Source organism: Stegodyphus dumicola, chromosome 11 (assembly GCF_044657685.1).
Source record: "Stegodyphus dumicola isolate Sdum_Otavi_A_Nest chromosome 11, ASM4465768v1".
In the NCBI taxonomy this organism is placed as follows: Eukaryota; Metazoa; Arthropoda; class Arachnida; order Araneae; family Eresidae; genus Stegodyphus; species Stegodyphus dumicola.
In genome coordinates this window covers 33,853,675-33,873,725 of record NC_140778.1, presented here as the reverse complement: position 1 = coordinate 33,873,725, position 20,051 = coordinate 33,853,675, and the positions used below count along the sequence as shown (strand labels likewise).

The 20,051-nt window shown below is 34.7% G+C and overlaps 1 protein-coding gene and 1 long non-coding RNA gene across 2 annotated transcripts in view; one reads left to right on the top strand and one right to left on the bottom strand.

The window, feature by feature from the left end:
* Window positions 1-279: 279 nt before the first annotated feature.
* LOC146993879 (E3 SUMO-protein ligase ZBED1-like) lies at window positions 280-1,788 on the top strand. The gene is made up of 2 exons (XM_085826264.1): window positions 280-1,160; window positions 1,242-1,788. The coding sequence occupies exons 1-2, from the start codon at window positions 280-282 to the stop codon at window positions 1,786-1,788; spliced, it is 1,428 nt and encodes a 475-aa protein (XP_085682390.1).
* A 4,852-nt stretch (window positions 1,789-6,640) lies between these two features.
* Window positions 6,641-20,051, bottom strand: part of LOC146993877 (uncharacterized) — a 198,799-nt gene continuing 185,388 nt past the window's right edge. The window contains exon 2 of the long non-coding RNA XR_015043819.1: window positions 6,641-6,711. This is a non-coding gene — a long non-coding RNA (uncharacterized LOC146993877). The remainder of the gene's footprint in view (window positions 6,712-20,051) is intronic.

Below are 20,051 nucleotides of genomic sequence, written 5' to 3'. Positions count from 1 at the left end.
CTCGCTATATTCAGTAAAAGGTGGCTCAACAACAAATTAAAAAAAACACCTCATAAAAAAACACAGGTCAACTTACGAAAACGTCCTTCTATGCTCCATGTCGGATACAATAATTCAAGAAGTTCCTGTGTCATCAACATCAGCAGCAAGTACTGAACATATTAATCATTCAATAGAACTGATATCTCAAACAAATTTAAAACAAACGACGCTGAGTACTTTCCTTAAACGCCCCGTAAGTGTAGTACGGGAAAAAAAATAGATGACTTAATTTTTAATATGATAGTCAAAGACCTACAGCCTTTTTCTGTCGTTGAAGATACTGGTTTTAAAGAGCTAATTAATTATTTAGAACCTGGTTACAAATTACATTCAAGGTACACATTTAGTAATACCTTCCTGGACGCTCAGTACCTTGAAGTCCAAAGCAGATTAAAAGAAGAATTGCAGAGTGCAAACTTTGTATCAATTAGGACCGATGCTTGGACTTCGCGAGCAGCGACTTCACATCAGGCCGTTACTGCCCATTATATATTAAATTGGGAGCTGAAGTATGCACTATTGGGCTGTTTTGAATGTCATGAGCGACATACAGCCGAATATATAAAGAAGGAATTATGTAACTTGCTGTCCCATTGGAATTTACAAAATAAAATATTTGTCTGCGTAACAGACAATGCAGCAAATATGAAAGCAGCCATACGGTTGGCCAATTTTGAACATTTGCCTTGTGTCGCGCATACGCTTAATTTAATTGTGCGTGCGGGACTTCAGGGCGCTGAACTAGATTGCCTCATAAAAAAAATAAAAACCATCGTGGAGCATTTTCACAGAAGTCCGTTGGCAACGAAAAAATTTGCTGAGGTGCAAAAGCAGCTAAGGCCTGGCGAAAAGCCTCTTAAATTAAAAATGGACATAGTGACCAGATGGAGCAGCACCCTGGATATGCTAGAAAGAATGTGTATCCTTCAGGAGCCTCTAGAAGCGGCCCTTGGACTCCTACACAATCCAGTTGCAAATCTGTCAGAAAGTGACTGGCAGGCTCTTCCAGATGTAATTAAAATTTTAAGACCATTTAAGCAGCTAACCGAAGAAATGTCGTCTGAAAATAAGGTTACTGTTTCAATGGTCTTAGCTGCGACTGAAAGTGTAATTAGCATGTTTGAAAATTTAAATTTAAATATTAATACAGAAATTGGAAAAAATCTATCTAATAAAATAATAACAGAATTCAAATACAGGTTCAAAAATTGTTATAGAAACCCAATATTATCTAAAGCAGCACTATTAGACCCGCGGTTTAAGAAGTTGGCATTCAGACTAGCTGATGAATCAAATTATGAGTGTGCTAAAACTCTGCTGAAAACTGAACTTGAAAAATATTTTAATGTTGACAAACAGCAGACAGTGCAATCAAATAAAGTCACGCCAGCAATATTCACTGACACTAACGAGGACTCAATATGGAAAGACTTTGATGCAAGAGTGACATCAAACTCCGTCTCAAACTCAACTGTATCCAGCATCGTCACTATGAGGCAATATTTTGAGGAACGCATTCTTTCTAGGAATGAGTGCCCATTAAAATGGTGGCAGGCGCGGGCATTACTCTACCCCGAACTTTCAATTTTAGCAGAGAAATATTTATCGATCATGGCTACCTCGGGACCATCCGAAAGAACGTTTTCGAAATCGGGGCAAATACAAAGTGAAAAACGTTGTTCCATTCAACCAAAACGAATGGAAAAAGTTTTATTTTTAAACATGAACAAAAGATTACTTCGCTAAAAATAATATGAAATTGTTCTTTCTGTAATGCTTAATTTAATTATTTTTGTAAGTTTTTTAAAATGTGCATAAAATGTTTCATAGTTTTTTTAATTTTTAATGTCCATATATAATTTTCCTAATGTTGTCGAATCGAATGTCATTTAAAACAATGTTAGGAATTATTATGATCGACCTGAACAAACATAATGCTTTACATATCATATTATAATCATAATCATTGATTTATCAATAGGCCAACATAAAAAGGGATCTGAATAAGAATAACAAAACAAGAATAGTTCAAAATACAGAAATGTGTAAAATATGTATAATATGTAATATTTATATGTACAAAGTTTGCTAAAACCAACCGGTAATTGAAGAAACTGACCCAGTCAGAATAAGACACTGCCAAAGACTACTCTTGGTGAGCAGTTTTTTATATCAACAAGTTAAGGGGTTGGTTTTTATTCGTCTCTCACTCAAATGCCTCTTTATGTATCTGAGTTGATATTATCATTTTTATTTAGAAATAAATGACTTAATAATGTATAATTTTCTGTAATAATTTTCTAGATTTTATTCTCAGAAAAGATACCGAAGTGAATAAAAAATCTGTAGAATACTCATGTGAAATGGGTAATAAAATTCTGGAGATCAAAAGAAAGAAATGCATTTGTAAATAAATTAGTGTATGTTGTTTACGGTGTTGTATCTCAAAAAATAAAACAAAACAAAAATGTTCATTGCATGTTTTTTCAGGACTATCAATCCGGCTCCGCGAAAGATTTTTTAAAATAATTTTATAAAATTTAAAATAAGCAAGGTAAGATGCACATTAACTATTTTATATAACAACCAATCTATGAATACATTGCCTGTCATGTATGTTCTTTATATATTTTAAACATTATATATAATTATTTCTAAATTTACAGTGTGTAAAATAATATAGCATTCTATTAAAAAATTTGTTGCTGTACTTTTTAGGAGAATAAAAGTTTCATATGTTATCTTTACCAACTTTCATAACAGTATTCTATGTTTGTTCTTAGAAATTTTCAGCAGAGATATTATATTTTGCACACGGTGTCATATGTATAATCACAAAATACAACCTGAAGTAAGAATATTTCAAGTATTTGTTTCTTATGTACAAATAAGTAGTTTTGTATTAATTTAATATTTCACACTCAATTTATTAACAAATTAATTAAATTTTGTAATGGTTCTTAGAAAGCAACCTTAAACCAAGCAAAATAGACTTTAGACCATTTAACACATTAGATATTCTGAAAACATAACATTAGTGTAACCATTTTAAAGCAGTAAATTAATGTTAATTATATAACTAAGTGCATAGTTATTCTCAAATACGCACCTATTTGTGATAAAGTAGATAGTATAATGAATTGAATGATGATAGTTTATTAAATCTGCTTGAAAAAAAGCAATTATAAAGAATCATATTTATATAGTTATTCTACTACTATGAATAATTCTTCTAAAGGAAAGAAAATGCAACTGCCAAATCAGTTTTGAAATGAAAAAATACCAATGATGATACATCATGTAATCGTAACTTTATCCAAAGATATTGCTGCAAAGTAAAGTGGAAATTGTTCTATAAAACAGACAAACAGCTTTCAGACTCCGACAAATTGTTACCATTTTTCATAATTAGTGTTCATCAGCAGTTGAATGAATAATACTGTAGAGCACTGGTAGTTTAACTCATTGCATGCAGGTATATCTTGCCAAGCCATAAATCAACCTTTCACTTACAAGAAGAATTTAACAAAGCTCGCCTACTTGGCCTCACAAGTTCATCCGCACACAATGTGCTAATAACGCAAAATCAGAGCTTAAGTAAATAACAAATAAGTCTAAATTAATTAGCTAACAAGCTAGCCCAAAATTCTAACTACTGCCGCAAATAAATTAATCTTCGGCTGTATAGACCAAAGCAAAGATATCAAGTGGACAGAAGAACGCTGGTAGAGTAGAGAGTCGCGCAATGCCGACTCTGTATTCATTTAAGTCATATAACTGCTGTGTTTATCTCACGACTTTCGAGTTATTATTTGAATTTAGTATATAATCATGTATTCATTATTATATTATTTTTTATATTACCTTAAAAAAATATTTATATGTGAGCTATTAAGAGTGTTGTGATGATGTACTAGTAGCTCACGATCGACCTCGTTCTAGATATGACTACCTGAACAGACAAAGTTTATTTATTTCTTACGTTTATTTCAAGAATAAAGATATAACAGTAAATAAATTGAGAAGACGAATGCGGATCTGATTGGGAACTAGCGCAAAATAGTTTTGACTGGAGTGTCTACCTTTGAGGAAGATTGAATTTTGATTAATTGCAGGATACATGAAAACTATCAGCCTAGCAGAAGATTAGTATTCGTAGAATGCTGTTTACCGGAAAGAGAATAATCTTCCCGTTATGCATATGGAAAATCTCGAGTTGCGAGTCTTTTACTTAAGTTACTTTGCATGAAAATATGCAAATTTTTTCAATGCAAGGAATTTTAAGCTATTTCTACTTTAAATGTAGGCAGACGAAAAGAAATTTTTAGCATACTAACTTATTATTTAGGGCTTTAATCAAAATAATATTCGTCTAGTAATTTTTTTCCCCAGTGAGTGACTAATTTTCGGTATTCAGGAAATGTTACATTGCACTAATCAAATAGTTCAATTCTCCCCCAGCTCAAAAAGTATCTATAATAACCATTCTCGAAATATTACTCTGCAGTAATCGCGTTTGACATTGAATAGAGAGAATATGGGAATGAAAAACAAATAATGCCTCGTTATTGCATAAAAGTAAACTTTGTTTTATATGTATGTGGAAATTTTATATATGAAAAGGATGTTACTATTCTTATTTATTGTAAGAATTGTTGTGTTTCTTATCAACGCTTATGATCTAAAATCGCTTACATATGTAAATAAATCATCAAAATATGTAAATTAAGCAATAACTGATTTTAAATTAAAAGATAATAATAAAAAATACAAGAATCTAAACAAGGTATTTTAGCAATAATGAAACTCATTTAAAAAAATAGTTTACTAACTGTAGATATCAGAGTAAGTTAAAGATAAGAAAACAGAAGTAATGAAGACTTAGATAGAGTTAAAAAAAAATCCTCCATCTCTCTCTCCCCATCTAGCACATGGGCTGAGATTAGGACAATGGGGGAGAATTGGACGAAAGGACTACGTAACCAAATTTCCATCCACACACTAGTACTATTTCCAGCATTCTCTATATTCTCATTAGTGGAGCTTTGATTGTTTTCCTTTCTTCATTGGTATGCCGTAAAAATCATGGTCTTTGTTTCTATCATCCTTTGAGTCATTATATTATTTGCTCATTCAGAGCCTAAATTTAGCAAATGCTCGGCTGAGCTTTAGTTCTTGCGAAATTGTAATTTCATCCACATCCCCAATTAAGACGAAGATTTCCCGGTTTCCTCCTGTGATTAAAATCGTACCGGTTTATTCGCTGCTATCCCTCATCCCCTCTTTAGACACCCCTACTGACAATTTATTTCCCATTTCGTCCACTGCTTTTCAACACCCCCTCATCAATACTCCTACTCACGGACGGGGGACTTTCCCCCAATTCAACCCCCCTTTCAAAAAGTCGTTCTTGAGAGGCACATTTCTTGATATAGGGAACATTACATAGCAAATGTCAACTATGTACCAAACATCGATACACACATTTGCAAATATACAAATGAAGTAGGAATCAAGAAAAAAAGAAATGTTTAAAAGGTAAGAAAATATTTGTGTTACCTTTTTTTAGGGATAACAGAAAGCTCAAAATTTGTCAATCAGTACTATTTCATAATGCAATAAGCACAGTTTTATTCATTTAAGAAAATTTTTAATAATTCGCTGCTCAGTGTAAACTGTTGTTAAACTTAAAAACACTTGGAAAAAAAGTCATCATATGTGCGTTCGGTGCGCACACACATACTAGTTGGTTTGGTTTGTTACACTAGAGCTGTCTTAAGAGGAGCACACTAGAGCACACTAGAGCTGTCTTAAGAGGAGGGGTGCCTTCGTGGAGGGACTTTCTAAGGGAAACTGGCTCGCATACACGTTACACATGGAAAAAACTACGAAAACGTTCATGCAGCCAGTCCGTCCACCGAGATTCGAGCCCCGCACAAAACTACCAGTGTTCAGCGACTTTATCGCTCGGGCCCTTATTGGCCCTCACACATACAAGAAAAAAGTAGATGATTTATGCTGAAAAAAATATTCTGAAAGAGGAACTGCGCCCTTAATAAAAATATTATCCCTTAATAAAAATATTAATTATCCTAATAAAAAATTATTCAACTTTTCGTTGAAGGGAAAAAATCATGCGGAACGTTTCAATATCTTACAAACAATGAAATAAACAAAAAATAACATGAAAAAAACAAAAACAAACAAAAAAAAAAAATCCGCGCGGAATTTTACTCTGCAGGGCAAAATAAAAATGTATTATATATATATATAAATGACAATGAAATATGCCAATCTCTTAAAAACGATGAAATACCATAAAAAATACGATGAAAAATTGTTGCCAAACCCATATTTCTAAAAAAAATGAAACAATTTAAAATGATGCGATTTCATCAAAAATCTATCAACAACAATAAGACAGGAAAATTGTTGCCAAAATCACATTTTTAAAGATCTGAGAAGTGTACTCGGAAACTTCATTTAAAAAAATTTTTAAAAATACAATATATTATTTTTTTTCCAAAATTCTTTTGCAAAAGCAGTTGCAAGGATGAAAGTTTAATGTTTCGAAAAATCAAAGAAAAATAAACTGTACATTTAAAAAAAAAAAAAAAAAAAAAAAAAAAAAAAAAAAAAAAAAAAAAAAAAAAAAAAAAAAAAAAAAACCTTTTTATAAAAAATCCGGTTGAAATGGTGTTAAGCTCCCTTTGTTAAATAAATTCGTACTGAATCGATTTATTGAAAGACGAATTTATTTTAAGTTCGTAAAATAGCTAAGTGCCTACGTTTCATGACGATGTGAAAATGGAGTGTGTAGAGTAAAATCTCGCTTTCCTATAGCCCATTATGTCTCAAAATGACGCGATTTCGTCACAAAACATAAAATAAAATAAATTCTAATTCTAATTTCGAAAAAAACTGCTTCGAGGTGCACTGGCTCTTAACTAGATGCACCTACTATGTGCCAAATTTCGTAGCCGTGGGTCTATTAGCTTATGCGCAGCGCGAACGAAAGACACACACACAGACACTTTCTTTTATTATATGTAGAGATTTTTTCAAAAAGAGATATCATATTAATTTCCAAATAATTTAAATCTGCTGTGCTGAAATAAAAATTTAATAGAGAATATTTTTTGTGTTTGTTTATTGTATATGTAGGATTTACTATTATTACGTGTGTGTGTGCCTGTCTCAAAGTAAATATTTCAGTTATGTATAATAAAAAGTATAAAAAAAGAATTAAACTCGCATAACAGCTAATTGCGAAAGAAAAATTAGAGCCATAAATCGCTCATTTTTTTTAAATTACATTAATTCCATTATCTATTAGAAAATAATTATTGCAAATCATCTATTTAAACGACATCTCTAAGAGGTCACTTTCTAAGGAATCTGTATTTTTTAGAACATAAACAAACATTGGTAGTGAACATCACATTTTTAAGACCACCACATGTAAGATGCTCTAAAAGCATGAATGGTTGCATTTAAAGAGGACCCATTACTTTTAATAAAGAATGTAACTTTAATCTTAATTAAACATGTTTTTGGTGTGTGTGCCAAAATAGTGATACCGTGGTTCTGTTGCTTTAGAAATGTGTGAAATTAAAAATATGGATACTATATAACAAAAATGTTATTATATCCAGATTGGATTGGATTGGATTATTCAATTATGGCTAAACACACGAGGGCTATCTGCCTAAAGGGAGGGATGCCTTCGTGGAGGAATCTAAGGGAAACTGGCTCGTATACACGTTACACATGGGGAAAACCACGAAAACGCCCATGCAGCCAGCCCATTCGAGGGATTCGAACCTCGAACCGAACTACCAGTGTTAGCGTCTTTCCGGCTCGGCCGCTGGTGGGCCTATTATATTCAGATACACACCTTTTGAACACGTCGGAAATTCATTATTCTGCTCAGCATAATTTGTCTGCATAAAATATTAAATAGTATCAGAAATCAAAAGCTAAGTCGAAGTAGAAACAGTCATCTCTTCTAAACCATTTTAATTGAAGTAAACAGACGTTCGTCTTATCGTAAAGTAAACACTTATTTTTCAAACAGCGGATAAAACGAGAAAGAAGGAATTGGTGGGGGAAGGCAGCGAACGAAATGACACTTTTTCGAGCTCTGGATGAAATGAGAAAGGACGAAACGGTACTAAGCCAATAAGACAAGGTCTGGTATTTTACTTTATTATTTAACTATTCATCATAAGTTTAAGAATTATTTAAATTTTTATTTGTCTTTACATTTTTATTAAATTTTACTTATAAGTATTTTATATTTCAGTTGCTAATTATTATGTTACTTTAATTATTCATTATTTTAATCACTATTTTTTATTATTTTAATTATGAAGTTTTTTAATTTATTATTTTAATTACTAATTAATGTTATTATTGTCATATTTATTCCCTTTCTTTATTTATTTTTTCCTATTTTCCTGACGGCCTTCCGTAGGCGCTTCTGACTTTAAAAACTAAGCCCTGACAGCAATAGAAAATTTAATAATGAATCATATCCAGTGCACCAAAAAATAATAGCCAAAATAAAGTGAATTATTTCTACTCAAAAATGTGACGCAAAACTCCCTATCGCAGCACTACCCAGTTCCCGCGGGGTAGAAAAGCTCACGTGATTCAATGCGATGCGACGTTTCAAGGCCCTTTTTAGGGCCGTAGACCGATAAAATAGGCTCAGGATACGGATACCGATGGATTTTACCGAAAGTAACGAGTAACGATACGATAGTAACGAGTACTGGTTCACCGAGTAACGAATACATACGGGTACACAATTTCTCGTTACTTCTACAGCACTATCGTCGACGATCTCGAGCCAACCGAACACCCAGTGGGCACGGTAGGGTGACGAAGCAATACCTCTAAAAGCCACAGACGAAGTTCCGGTGCTCCGCCCGTTTTTGCCTGTTCATGTCCCGATGTGTTCTTTGAGGTTCTCTTTGTTTTCTGCCTCTAACGCATGTAGTTTTCTGAGATGGTAACGTTTACTGGACATATTTTTTCTTTCATGAGTTTTCTTTAATTCATTCATATCTTTTTAGTTGTTGTTTATTTCTTATGTGTACGATTTCGTTGTCTTCTATGAGTAATCTTATGGTAGCTTGGGCTTGTTCATCTCTTTTTATCCACTCGGCGTTGTTTTCTTTTAAGTGTTTCATTCGTGAGTAACTCCCATGAAATTCCATGTTCCACTTTATGCCGCAATTAGCACGTAGAATTACGTGCTGTGTTCCGGCAGTCATAATGTAGTTGCTACGAGGAACGTTTAAAGTAAAGAAATGCATGAGCTGGGCGGTGCCATGGACCTTATAAGAAATAGACTAACCGAAATGGGTTTTCTCCCTTGTCTGATGCGTTCCCGGCCGTCACCTTGATCACATCCGGAGGAGTAGGGACAAATTGCAGAAATTTAACAGTGGTTGCCTATTGCAGCGTGTGTAATTGTCAAGAAAAAGGTGGTTGTAGCGCCTCATTTCACAAATTAGAATTTCTACATATTTTTATTTTTGAAATTGAGATTGATTTTTAAAATTTAGCATATTTATCAAGCATAATTAACGTTTCAAATAATTATAAAGCTATTGCATGCTTTCAGGGCTGGATATTTTTTTACCTTTTCCTATGCTGTAAGGAAATTTGTAACTACTTCTGTTAGAAAATAATATTTTAAATCTGAACTAATAGAAAATTTCAAACAAGCAGTTTTCTCTTGCAATTTTTATGCTTTTTATTGGTGTAAATAAGTAAAAAACACTAAAATATTTAAAAACGAATTTTTGAAAGTTTTGTTTAAAATTCTAAATTGTGCTGCTTTTTTAAAATTATAGATGAGTATTGTAGCACAATTTCTATAAAGGAATTTTATTTCAATTATATTTCATAATATATCATAGTGATAAACACTTTTGAGTCCTTAAAAATTTTTATACATTTAATGCTAATATTAAAATTGTATTTAACCGTAATATATAATTTTTCTTGTATTTTATAGTGTATTTTATATTTTTAATTTATTTTTACTTCTGCATAAGATTTTTTTATTTTAAATTTATTTACCAAAGGTAATTTTTATTTACCAAAGGGGCGGTAGCCTAGAAAGGCTGTTAGTTTCGAAGCAGTATTTTGCGCTGTTTTACTATAAATGTCCGTGTCTCCTTGCACATTGTTGTTACTAAATATCGTTGCCCTGTATTATAATTACAGAAATTAAATAATGAAGAATCTGCGTTAATGTATGCATGTTTCTCGCATTGTGATAAAACAACGATACCTAAAGCCATAAAATTTTGAATAATGTAATCCTCCACCCGAACATGGGCATGTGGACGGCCGAATTTCGAACTTGTTTTAATCTGTTTCATATTTAGTAAAACTTTAACGAATTTTTGATTAACAAACTCAACGAGTTCAAAGCGAGCACTGTACAGAAAATAACAGTTTTATCTCCAGTGCGGTAATTCTAAAGATATGCTGTTTTCGAATGTATGTGTTTTACGGGCGAAGAACATGATATTCAATAAATATAGGTAACACACAAAACGTTAAAAAAATATTCTTTTAGGCGTAGTATAACATATAAGTGCTTCTAGATTTGATTTTACCTTTTTTCCCCCCTTCATTACATTCAGAAAATTTTGTGCTCCGAATTTTATAAATTACTAAAGTAAATACTCCTCTTTAATGTTAATAAGTTAATGATGATATAATGAAATAAATTATTGTTTTGTAATGTTATTAAAGTTTTGAAAATCACAGCCTTAAAACGGTCATTAAATTAAAAAAAAAAAATATCAGATCTTGTTTAATTTTACCTTATTAATTTCAAAGCATCACGTTCTCTCAATCTTATTTAATTTTACGATATTTGTAGGCAAAATTAAGTTCATAAATTTTGTGCTTAGAGTTTTTACCGTTTTACCAAAGTAAAGATGTTTGTACAAGAATTACGCTTGAAAAAAATGCGGGAAATGCAGTAGGTCTTAGGTCTTCGCTTAGCCAACAGGTATACGACCCTGAAGTCTTTACCTATCTATAACTGTCCTTAGTAGGAATCCTAAAAGTGAAAAAATAATTCCAAATATTGGAATAAACCTGTACACTTGAAGTGTTGAATGACATCCAATGTGGCAGTATGTAACAGTGGAATATCTTGGGAAAAATAGCGATTTAACATCTGAAGCATAACTTTCACATCGTAAAATAAATTTAACACATCTGTAGCATAAAAACTTTGGCATAACTTTCTCCTCGTACGTACTACGGCTGAGTGTCCTCCTTCCTCCGTGTCTTGGAGCAACAGAAAAGCGTGGGTATAATAGTTAAGGCATATAACAGTAGTGGGCGAGCATAGTTGCACTGACCAAACGTTGAAATTTTATACACATAATACAAAACAAAGTCCTGCCTCCGGAGTCTATATCGCTTTGCAATAATTAAGTAAAGATAAATAAGAGTAAACAATGAAAAGTAGAAAAAACATTTAATTCACTGTGCACATCGATCACCATTACTCGTTATGGTGTATCGTTCTTGGTCTTTTGCAGCGTTGAATGACTGTATAGTCATAATCTCCTATGCTACGTACAGCTTCATTTTCGTGATTATCACATTTGGTGTAGAAATTATGTGAGGCAATTAAGATCTCGCTATTTAATGGTTTGATTTTCATTCCACGATATATTGCAGTGTTTCTTACAAACACGGTGAGTCTGTGATAGTTCTAAGAAATTTATTTTGCAATCTTTGCAAAATCTGGCGATTTGAACTGGCTGTAGTGGCCCATGCTGGTGCTGCGTACAATAAAATCGGTCTTATTGCTTGAAAATAGAGAATTCTCTTAGCACTTAGTTGTAATTTTGAATATCTCCCTATTAAGACATAAATAGATTTAAGGGGGCACAGCACCTTTAAGCATTCAAAAAATTAATTGTTTTATTTATTCAGATTCTATTAACATTTCTGAGCACTTTGCAAAAAATCGCATTGAAAAATTCCTATTATTTCTCTAGTTATGACCATTTACGCAAACCCTTATGCAAGAGACAATCTGATAAAAGGGCAGCCTTTGCCATTTAAAGGGGCGGACACGCCCACGTGACTGTTTACGTTCCATATCTGCAGCTGCATTATTTCTTTCCTTTCGAATGTTTTCTTTATGATTGCTACCAGACAATTTTTTATTTTCCCTCCTCTTCTGAGAAGCAGGAAGGTAACTACTCATCTTTATATCTTCGTTTCCGTTAGCTGTTTGTTTACCTCGTGTTAGAATTACGCATTATCGTTTTCTTTCAATTTTGAAAGTTTGAATTGCCGTTTTTACAAAACAAAACTGCTTTTTAAAAGCAAAATGAATGCTGTTAATGCTAAAAGGGCATCTGGTCAAAGACCAAAAAGACGGAAGAGGCATCAGTATTATGGAAATCAACATGCAAAGCGGGAGTGTGTTGACATAGACCTAAACATTTCTGCATCAGCAAGAAAGATCGGTAACGATTCATCTGCATCAGCTGAATTTGTGGATAACATGAATGGTAATTTTGATGGTTATGCTATTATCGATAAAAAAACTGTTATTTTCAGCATTAGAACAATGTTTATGTTGTTCGATATGCCATAATAAAATACATATAAATTCAGAAATAAATTATGGGCTGACGATAAAAATCAATGTTACATGCAGTTCTTGTGGAATAATTTCCTCTTTCAAAAACTCTGAGATGGTTGGAAAAAAACAGAATGCTTCTGACTTAAATAGACGATTTATTCTGGCCATGAGGTGCATTGGCAAAGGACTAGCAGAGTGTAAAACCTTTTGTGGTCTTATGGACTTACCATCGCCTGTCGCACAAAAATCTTATGACAAGTTTGTAAGTCATATACATGCAGCTACATATACTGTTGCAGAAAAAAGTATGAAAAATGCAGCTGATGAAGAGGTCCAGTTGACTGGTCCCATGGATTTGACAGTTAGTGGCGATGGCACCTGGAAAACTAGGGGCCATTCGTAACGTTTCGGTGTGACGTCTATAATTGGCAGTGAGACAGAGAAAGTTATAGACAGATATACTTCTAGTGCGCAATGTAAAAGTTTTAATACTGCGAAAGATTTTCGTTCAACAGAAAACTATTTAGAATGGAAACGTCTTCACGCGAAAGTGTGTGCAAAAAATCATTTGGGATCATCTGCCAAGATGGAAGTGAACGGGATGGTTGAAATGTTTTCTCGATCAGAAGAAAAATATGGTGTTCGTTATGTGAACTATATTGGTGATGGTAACTGTATAACTTATTTAGCAGTTTCGAATAATAACACATATAGTGATCCCATTTCTAAAATAGAATGTGTTGTTCGTGTTCAAAAAAGAATGGGTACACGTTTAAGAAAATTAAAAAGGGAATTTCGTGGAAAGAAGCTAAGTAACGGAAAACCTCTTTGCGGTAAAGGTCGTATTACCGATGTCTTGATCGACCAACTTACTACGTATTATGGTAATGCCATTCAAAAACACTGTAACAACTATCGTGATATGCAGAAAGCAATATGGGCTATATGGTATCATAAACGCTAGAATGATGACGAAGCAATTCACGACTTTTGTCCAGAAGGAGCAGATTCTTGGTGTCAATACAAAAAAGCAGCTTTTTTTACTGGTGCACTGAAAAATTTTAAACATAAAAAATCTGTACCTGTGGCTGTTATGGATGCCGTAAAGCCTAATTTTAAAGATCTGTCTCACCCAGACTTGTCAAAAAGGTGTATTGGCGGGCGAACGCAAAATGCGAATGAATCGTTAAATTTATTGATTTGGACATTTTGCCCCAAAACAACAAATTCTGCAAAAAACATTGAGGAAATTGCAGTAAATTTAGCTGTAGCAAGCTTCAATTATAGAAAATGTGCAATTTTATCTTTGATGAGTGAATTACAATTGACATCTGGTGCTGAAAGCAAAACATTTGCTAAAAAGGCAGATGAACTTCGCTTAAAGATTGCTAAGCAACGAGCTCTGATTAACAGTTTAGAGGCTCGTATAGCTAAGTGAAGGGAGAAAAAGAAACAAGATGAAATGAATAAGCTAAAAGAAGGAGTTGTTTATGCACCTGGAGCCTTTTGATTAATGTTACTAAAATATAAATAAGGAAAAATTAATATTAAAACTTTGAATTGAGTTTTCTCAAAATGTTAAATTTTAAGATTGCGCGCATAATTGCTTTCAAACTACACTGGTGCGCAAAAATTAAGGACGAAGTCTAAAAATTAGCATATCAGCTGAACGAAGAAGCAGAGCGGACAGAAAGACCAATCAGGAGATTAAGTAAGGTGATGTATGGTAGCACATGCGCAGATATGCAGGTAGACGTAATTGGGGAGTGTGTGAGTAGTATAAAGCATGTTGTCGGTGTAAGATCAGTCTTTCTGGCAAAGAGATTGCACGTCGTATAGCAGTTAAAATCACACCGAGATGCTGCCTCAGCGAGAAATGGCGAATAATCAATCTGTTAGACGACATCTGGATGCTTTTACCCGAGGTCGAATCATTGGGAAGTTGGAGGAAGGCCGCAGTGTGACAAGTGTGGCTGCAGAGTTCAGAATTGCTCACAGCATCGTCACGACTTTGGAGATAATTCAAACTACAGAAACAGCTATCCAGGGGTTTAGAAGTGGTCGTCCACGAGGAATCACACCCGCAGATGACCGGTATATTGAATTACAGGGCAGAAGAAACAAACGGCAGACAGCGGGAGAAATCGTTAGACACACGACGCAGGCGACTGGACGACCGATATCGCGTTTTACCGTGGCCAGAAGACTGCACGGTGGTGGTCTGTTTGCACGACGCCCTGTACGGTGTGTACCTCTAACGCCTGCCAATCGGAGAAGGCGTTCTCTGTGGTGCCGGGAACACCGGAATTGTAGAGACAATGAGTGGGGACGAGTACTCTTTACAGATGAGAGCAGATTCAGTCTGAGTAGCTATTCTCATCGCATTTTCATGGAGAGAGCGGAAGCCGCAATCATCCCTCGAACATCATTGAAAGGGACAGGTATGGAGGTGGCGGTGTTCTCGTTTGGGGAGGCATCATGCTTGGTAGTCGTACAGACCTTCACATCTTGGACCCGTTATTGTAACGAGATTCTTCTTCCATATGTGCGTCTTTTTAGAGGCGCTATGAGTCCGCAGTTCCTTTTCATGGACGACAATGCACCATGTCATCGCAGAGTAGCTGCCGAACAGCTCTTAGAGAGTGACGATATTGAACGTATGGATTGGCCGGCACGATCTCCGGATCTGAATCCCTTCGAGCATGTATGGGATTTTCTAGGCAGACGCTTGGCAGCTCGTACCTTACCACCAGTATCGATTCCGGAGCTTCGATTGGCGCTGCAAGACGAATGGGCAGCAATGCCTCAACAACTCATTGACACCCTCATTCTCAGCATGGGCAGACGCTGTGAAACCTGCCTAGCAGTCAGAGGAGATCATATCCCCTATTAAAGACCGGATGTTTCTTGCTGAACACCCATCACAGGGATGTTTCGGTCTTCAGTCGCATTGCGCTCCATGCTACTTTTTCAATAAAGCTTCTTTTTATCCCTCTGATTTCTCTTTTAGTAAGTGTTGCTTACATTATTCATGTTCTTACGAATTGGGGATCTTATGGTATTAAATGTGTTGATTTGGAAAGCTTTTGTACAAAGTTATGTTGAAAAAACCGTCTCGTCCTTAATTTTTGCACACCAGTGTGTATATGATAAATACATGAAAATTGAATCAAATGTGTATCTTTAAATTATCTACATGTTAAAACCAAAAAATATCATATTTTGATAAAAAAAATTTAAATTTTTGATTAAAAAGTATCGAAATATTTTGATAATTTTTTTTAATTGTTTTACCATTTTATAAATTTAAGTAGTTTTTTTAATATATTCTGGTTTTAAATTAAAGTTAGATATATTCTAAAAGGATTTTGACCAAAAATTGTTTTCTGCATTCCTTTTTTTAAATTTTATGATGCGCGCCGTACTTATTGATTTTTATTTATCTGTTAATCATGAGTATTTTAAATCAATATTTTTAAAAATATTATTGAAGTGAAATTTTTTATTTTTGAACACAATGTTGAAAATGGTGTGTGTTTCACATCTATAAGCAAAAAATAGAAATTATCATGATATTATTTGTGTATCAGAAGGTAGCGTTTAGTCGTGTTTAACGTTATTTCAGTTTAACGCAAAGGTACTGTGCCCCCTTAAAAGCTTTGTGCGCTTTTTCATGAGTATGCATAATATGCGACCTGAATGTGAGAGAAATGCAGTAAAAAGTGCTTTAATGAGATATATTAAATCCTACTTGGAAAAAGCGGTGAGTTTCATAATTTCATCACTATACAACTGATCACATTTAATAATTAAAAAGAATTATGTGATACAAACGCCATAGGTTTCATTGTTAAAGTAAACCAGATCGTCCCTACTCTTTCTTGCCAACATGTCGGTGACGCGCGCCCCGCCCACTGAGTTAGTCTATCTTTTATAAGATCCATGGGCGGTGCAGGATAGCTAAAGTGTAGAAGGGGGTGTGACCAACGTCACGTGAGCACGAGATGACATCTGAATGGTGCAGTTCATTATGTTGTAAATACGATACAATACAAAATAAAAGAGAGAATATAAGATAAAATGCAAAATAATAAAACATAAAGTTCTTGATTAGATAATCACTATTTACATATGTACAAGTCTCAGGAAAGCACTATAATCTGGAGAAATTAGTAGCAAGTCATAAGGCACAGACAATGAACACAGGAGTTGGGAGGCCCCCTCCCAACTCCTGGCTCTGGTGAATGCTGCTTCATTGTCTAGATGCTCACAATCCTTAGCTTTCCTGTAGAAATTCTTATTAGTTTTACGAAGGAAATTGTCCATAGTCTCAATTTTGAGGTCCTTGTGTAAAACATCGTTGCGTACAAAGTAATGTGCGTTGGTTATGAATCTTAAGAAGCGATTTTGAATTACTTGAAGCTTCTTTAAATCATACGCAGACACAGTGGCCCAGGCTGGTGAAGCATAGGTTATTATTGGTCGTAAGATTGACAGGTAGATAAGTATCATTTTCTCTAAACTAAGTTTGGAGAAACGGCCTAGCATGGGATACAGACTTTTTATGAAATAGATCGTTTTTTTGTCTTACATGATTGATATGATTTGTTCAAGTCATTTTACTATTTAAAATCACACCAAGGTATTGTGCTCCATAACAGGAATAGGCTCCTTGAAAAGATTGAGTTGATTTTTGAGTTTCTATTTCTTTTCCTTCTGCGAATGATAAGAAGCTGAGATTTAGATGCATTAATTTGCCCTTTCTAGTTCTTACATCATTCTTCGATGAGCGGGATGTGATCTTGAAGTTTACGGATGGCATGATTCACATTAGCTGACTTTACTGCTAATGCAGTGTCGTCTGCATAACACGCTAAGATGTAATTATTGCTGTGAAGAACAGTTGGAAAGTTCGTGGCGTAAAACAGGTAAAAAATAGGTCCTAAAACACTTCCTTGTGGAATTCCACTGAGTATTGGGCGCTCGGAGGAGTAGGAACCGTGTACAGTCACTTTGAATTTCCTGCAGGTGATGAAAGATAAGATAATAAGAACAAGTTCTCTTTCAAAATTGAAATCGATAAGTTTGGAGATCAGACCCTCATGCCAGACGCGGTCGAATGCTTTCACCACGTCTAACATGAGGATAGCAACATTTTGTTACATTGCAGTGCTGACCCTATGAATTCAGTTAGCCTGACAAGCTGTTTTGTAGTTGAAAGCTGAGCTCTGAATCCAAACTGTTCAGGCGGTAGTAAGGTGAGATAGATTTTTCATTTTACCGAGCAGGATCCTTCCGAAAACTTTACTCAGACTCGGAAGAAGGATAATTGGGCGGAAACCATCAGATTGCAGTTGATTTTTCCCCGGTTTGGGAATCATGATAATTTTAGCTATCTTCCATGAGCTTGGGTAATAGGAGTTAGAGATGCATGCATTAAAAATGCTGGTAATTTTAGCAATGACGTTCCTGGGTAGATGCTTGAGGGAATTATTCGTAATGCCGTCTGATCCCGGGGCTTTCTTGGGGTGACGTTTTCTGATGATTTCACTCACTTGTGCGGGATTAGTAAGATTTCTAATATTTCTAACAGTAGGAGCATTAAGCCAATCTTTGATTTTGAGAAGTGTTTCTTTTCCAAAGTCTAGATTTGCAGGCCAAACATTAGGAAGAAATTGAGTTTGGAGATGTGTTGCAAGTAAGTCGGCTTTTTCTTGGTTGGTAGTTGCAATGGCGTTATTATAATGAAGGGGACGGTTGCTTGTATAATTAATCTTCATGCTTTTAATTAATGTCCAGAAGAAGCCGTCTTTTATGTTAAGATTAATTATTTTGTCCGCCCAAAGTTCTTCCTTATACTATTTTATAGCTTTACTGATCTTTTTATTAATTTTATTATAGTCTCTTTTGATTGCCGGGTCCCATGTCACATGATAGGATTTTCGAAGTCTATTTCTCTGTCTCATCATTTTTCTTATAGTTTTAAGCAGAAGATAAAGATTTTCTCTAATAGCAATTTTTTCACTAACTTCATCACAAGTAGCTTGAATATGTGAGGTGAGTCAGTCGACTGCAGAGTCTATTCCACTATCAGTACACACATTATCAAAATGAATAATTCTATTTTTCATAAGATTATCAAATAAGCACCAGTCAGTAATAGTTCTATACTTAGCACTTTTCTGCTTATAAACACCAAGTGTAGCAATAAAAGGCAGGTGATCAGATGTCATCTCGTGCATAACATTAAGTTGTATCGCCATAGTCTTAGTAGTGAGAAGTATATCAAGAATGTCCGATGTTTTAATCCGCTCTGGCCGGTAAATGTACTCATTCGGTGCATGGATAGCTATCAAATGGTTGAGAAGATAGTTGTAAAGTGTTTTACCATTTAAATTACTGCTTCGACAGCTCCATGCAGAATGCTTAGCATTTAGGTCTCCAGCTAAAATCACAGGGGTGTCACTTGGGAGGAGAGTATCCAGTATCGAGCCTTTGATAACTGTTGGGTGGGTTGTAGAATCCACAAAAATGAATTTTACCATAAGAGAGAAGGGTGATGGCTACGGTAACTGCTTCACTGCTATTGTCTTTAAATTCACTGATGAGGCAGGATTGATATGAACGTTTGACATAAATCGCAACACCGCCGCCGCGATGTGTTGTCCTGTTACATTTATACACATGATAGTTCGAAATACGAAGACGGTGACATGCCTGGGCATGCGTTTCTGTGATTATTCCGATGTCAATATCATGTGTTTGTAGAAAATTATTAAGTTCATTAATTCGGTTGTGCAGACAATTAGCGTTCCACACTGCGCATGAGATTGGTGTAAGTGGTCGGAGAAAATTTTCCATTAACAGGAGTTTCCGTTGTACTGTGTTGAATATTAGAAGATTTGAAAGTAGATTTTAGAAGATTAGAAATTTACACATTTGTGGAAGTCCAGTGTCTTTGATTAGTTCTACAAACATTTTGAGCTCATTAAGAACTTGCTTTGCCTCTAGGATGGATTCCGGAGCCAGTCCTGAGTTTAAGGCTTGTGCGAAAGATCTATTTGTTACCAATCTGTCAGCGTAGGTTTTAGTATTTGGTTCAGTCTTAGGTTTTGGGAATTTTTCACATCCGCGATAATTTGCGGTGTGTCCTACTTGAAGACAGTTGGCGCATTTCAGGGGGGTATCTTTGTCTTTGGTGCCCATATATGTGGGAGTCATCAACGCCCGATGCTGAATTAGAATACCAGCTGACGTCATCAGCATAGCTCAGCGCGAATCATTCCAGACAGCACGAGATAGCTTCCAGACGTGGTCGAGAGCGGAGGGTAGATGCGAGCAGACGGCTCGTATGCCTTCAAGAGTT

What these genes read in the sequence shown, in the direction of transcription:
- LOC146993879 (XM_085826264.1), top strand. Translation starts at nt 280, where the DNA reads ATGATAGTCAAAGACCTACAGCCTTTTTCTGTCGTTGAAGATACTGGT. An exon ending in ACTGAAAGTGTAATTAGCAT is followed by an intron (nt 1,161 to 1,241) that starts GTTTGAAAATTT and finishes ATTCAAATACAG; the next exon opens with GTTCAAAAATTGTTATAGAA.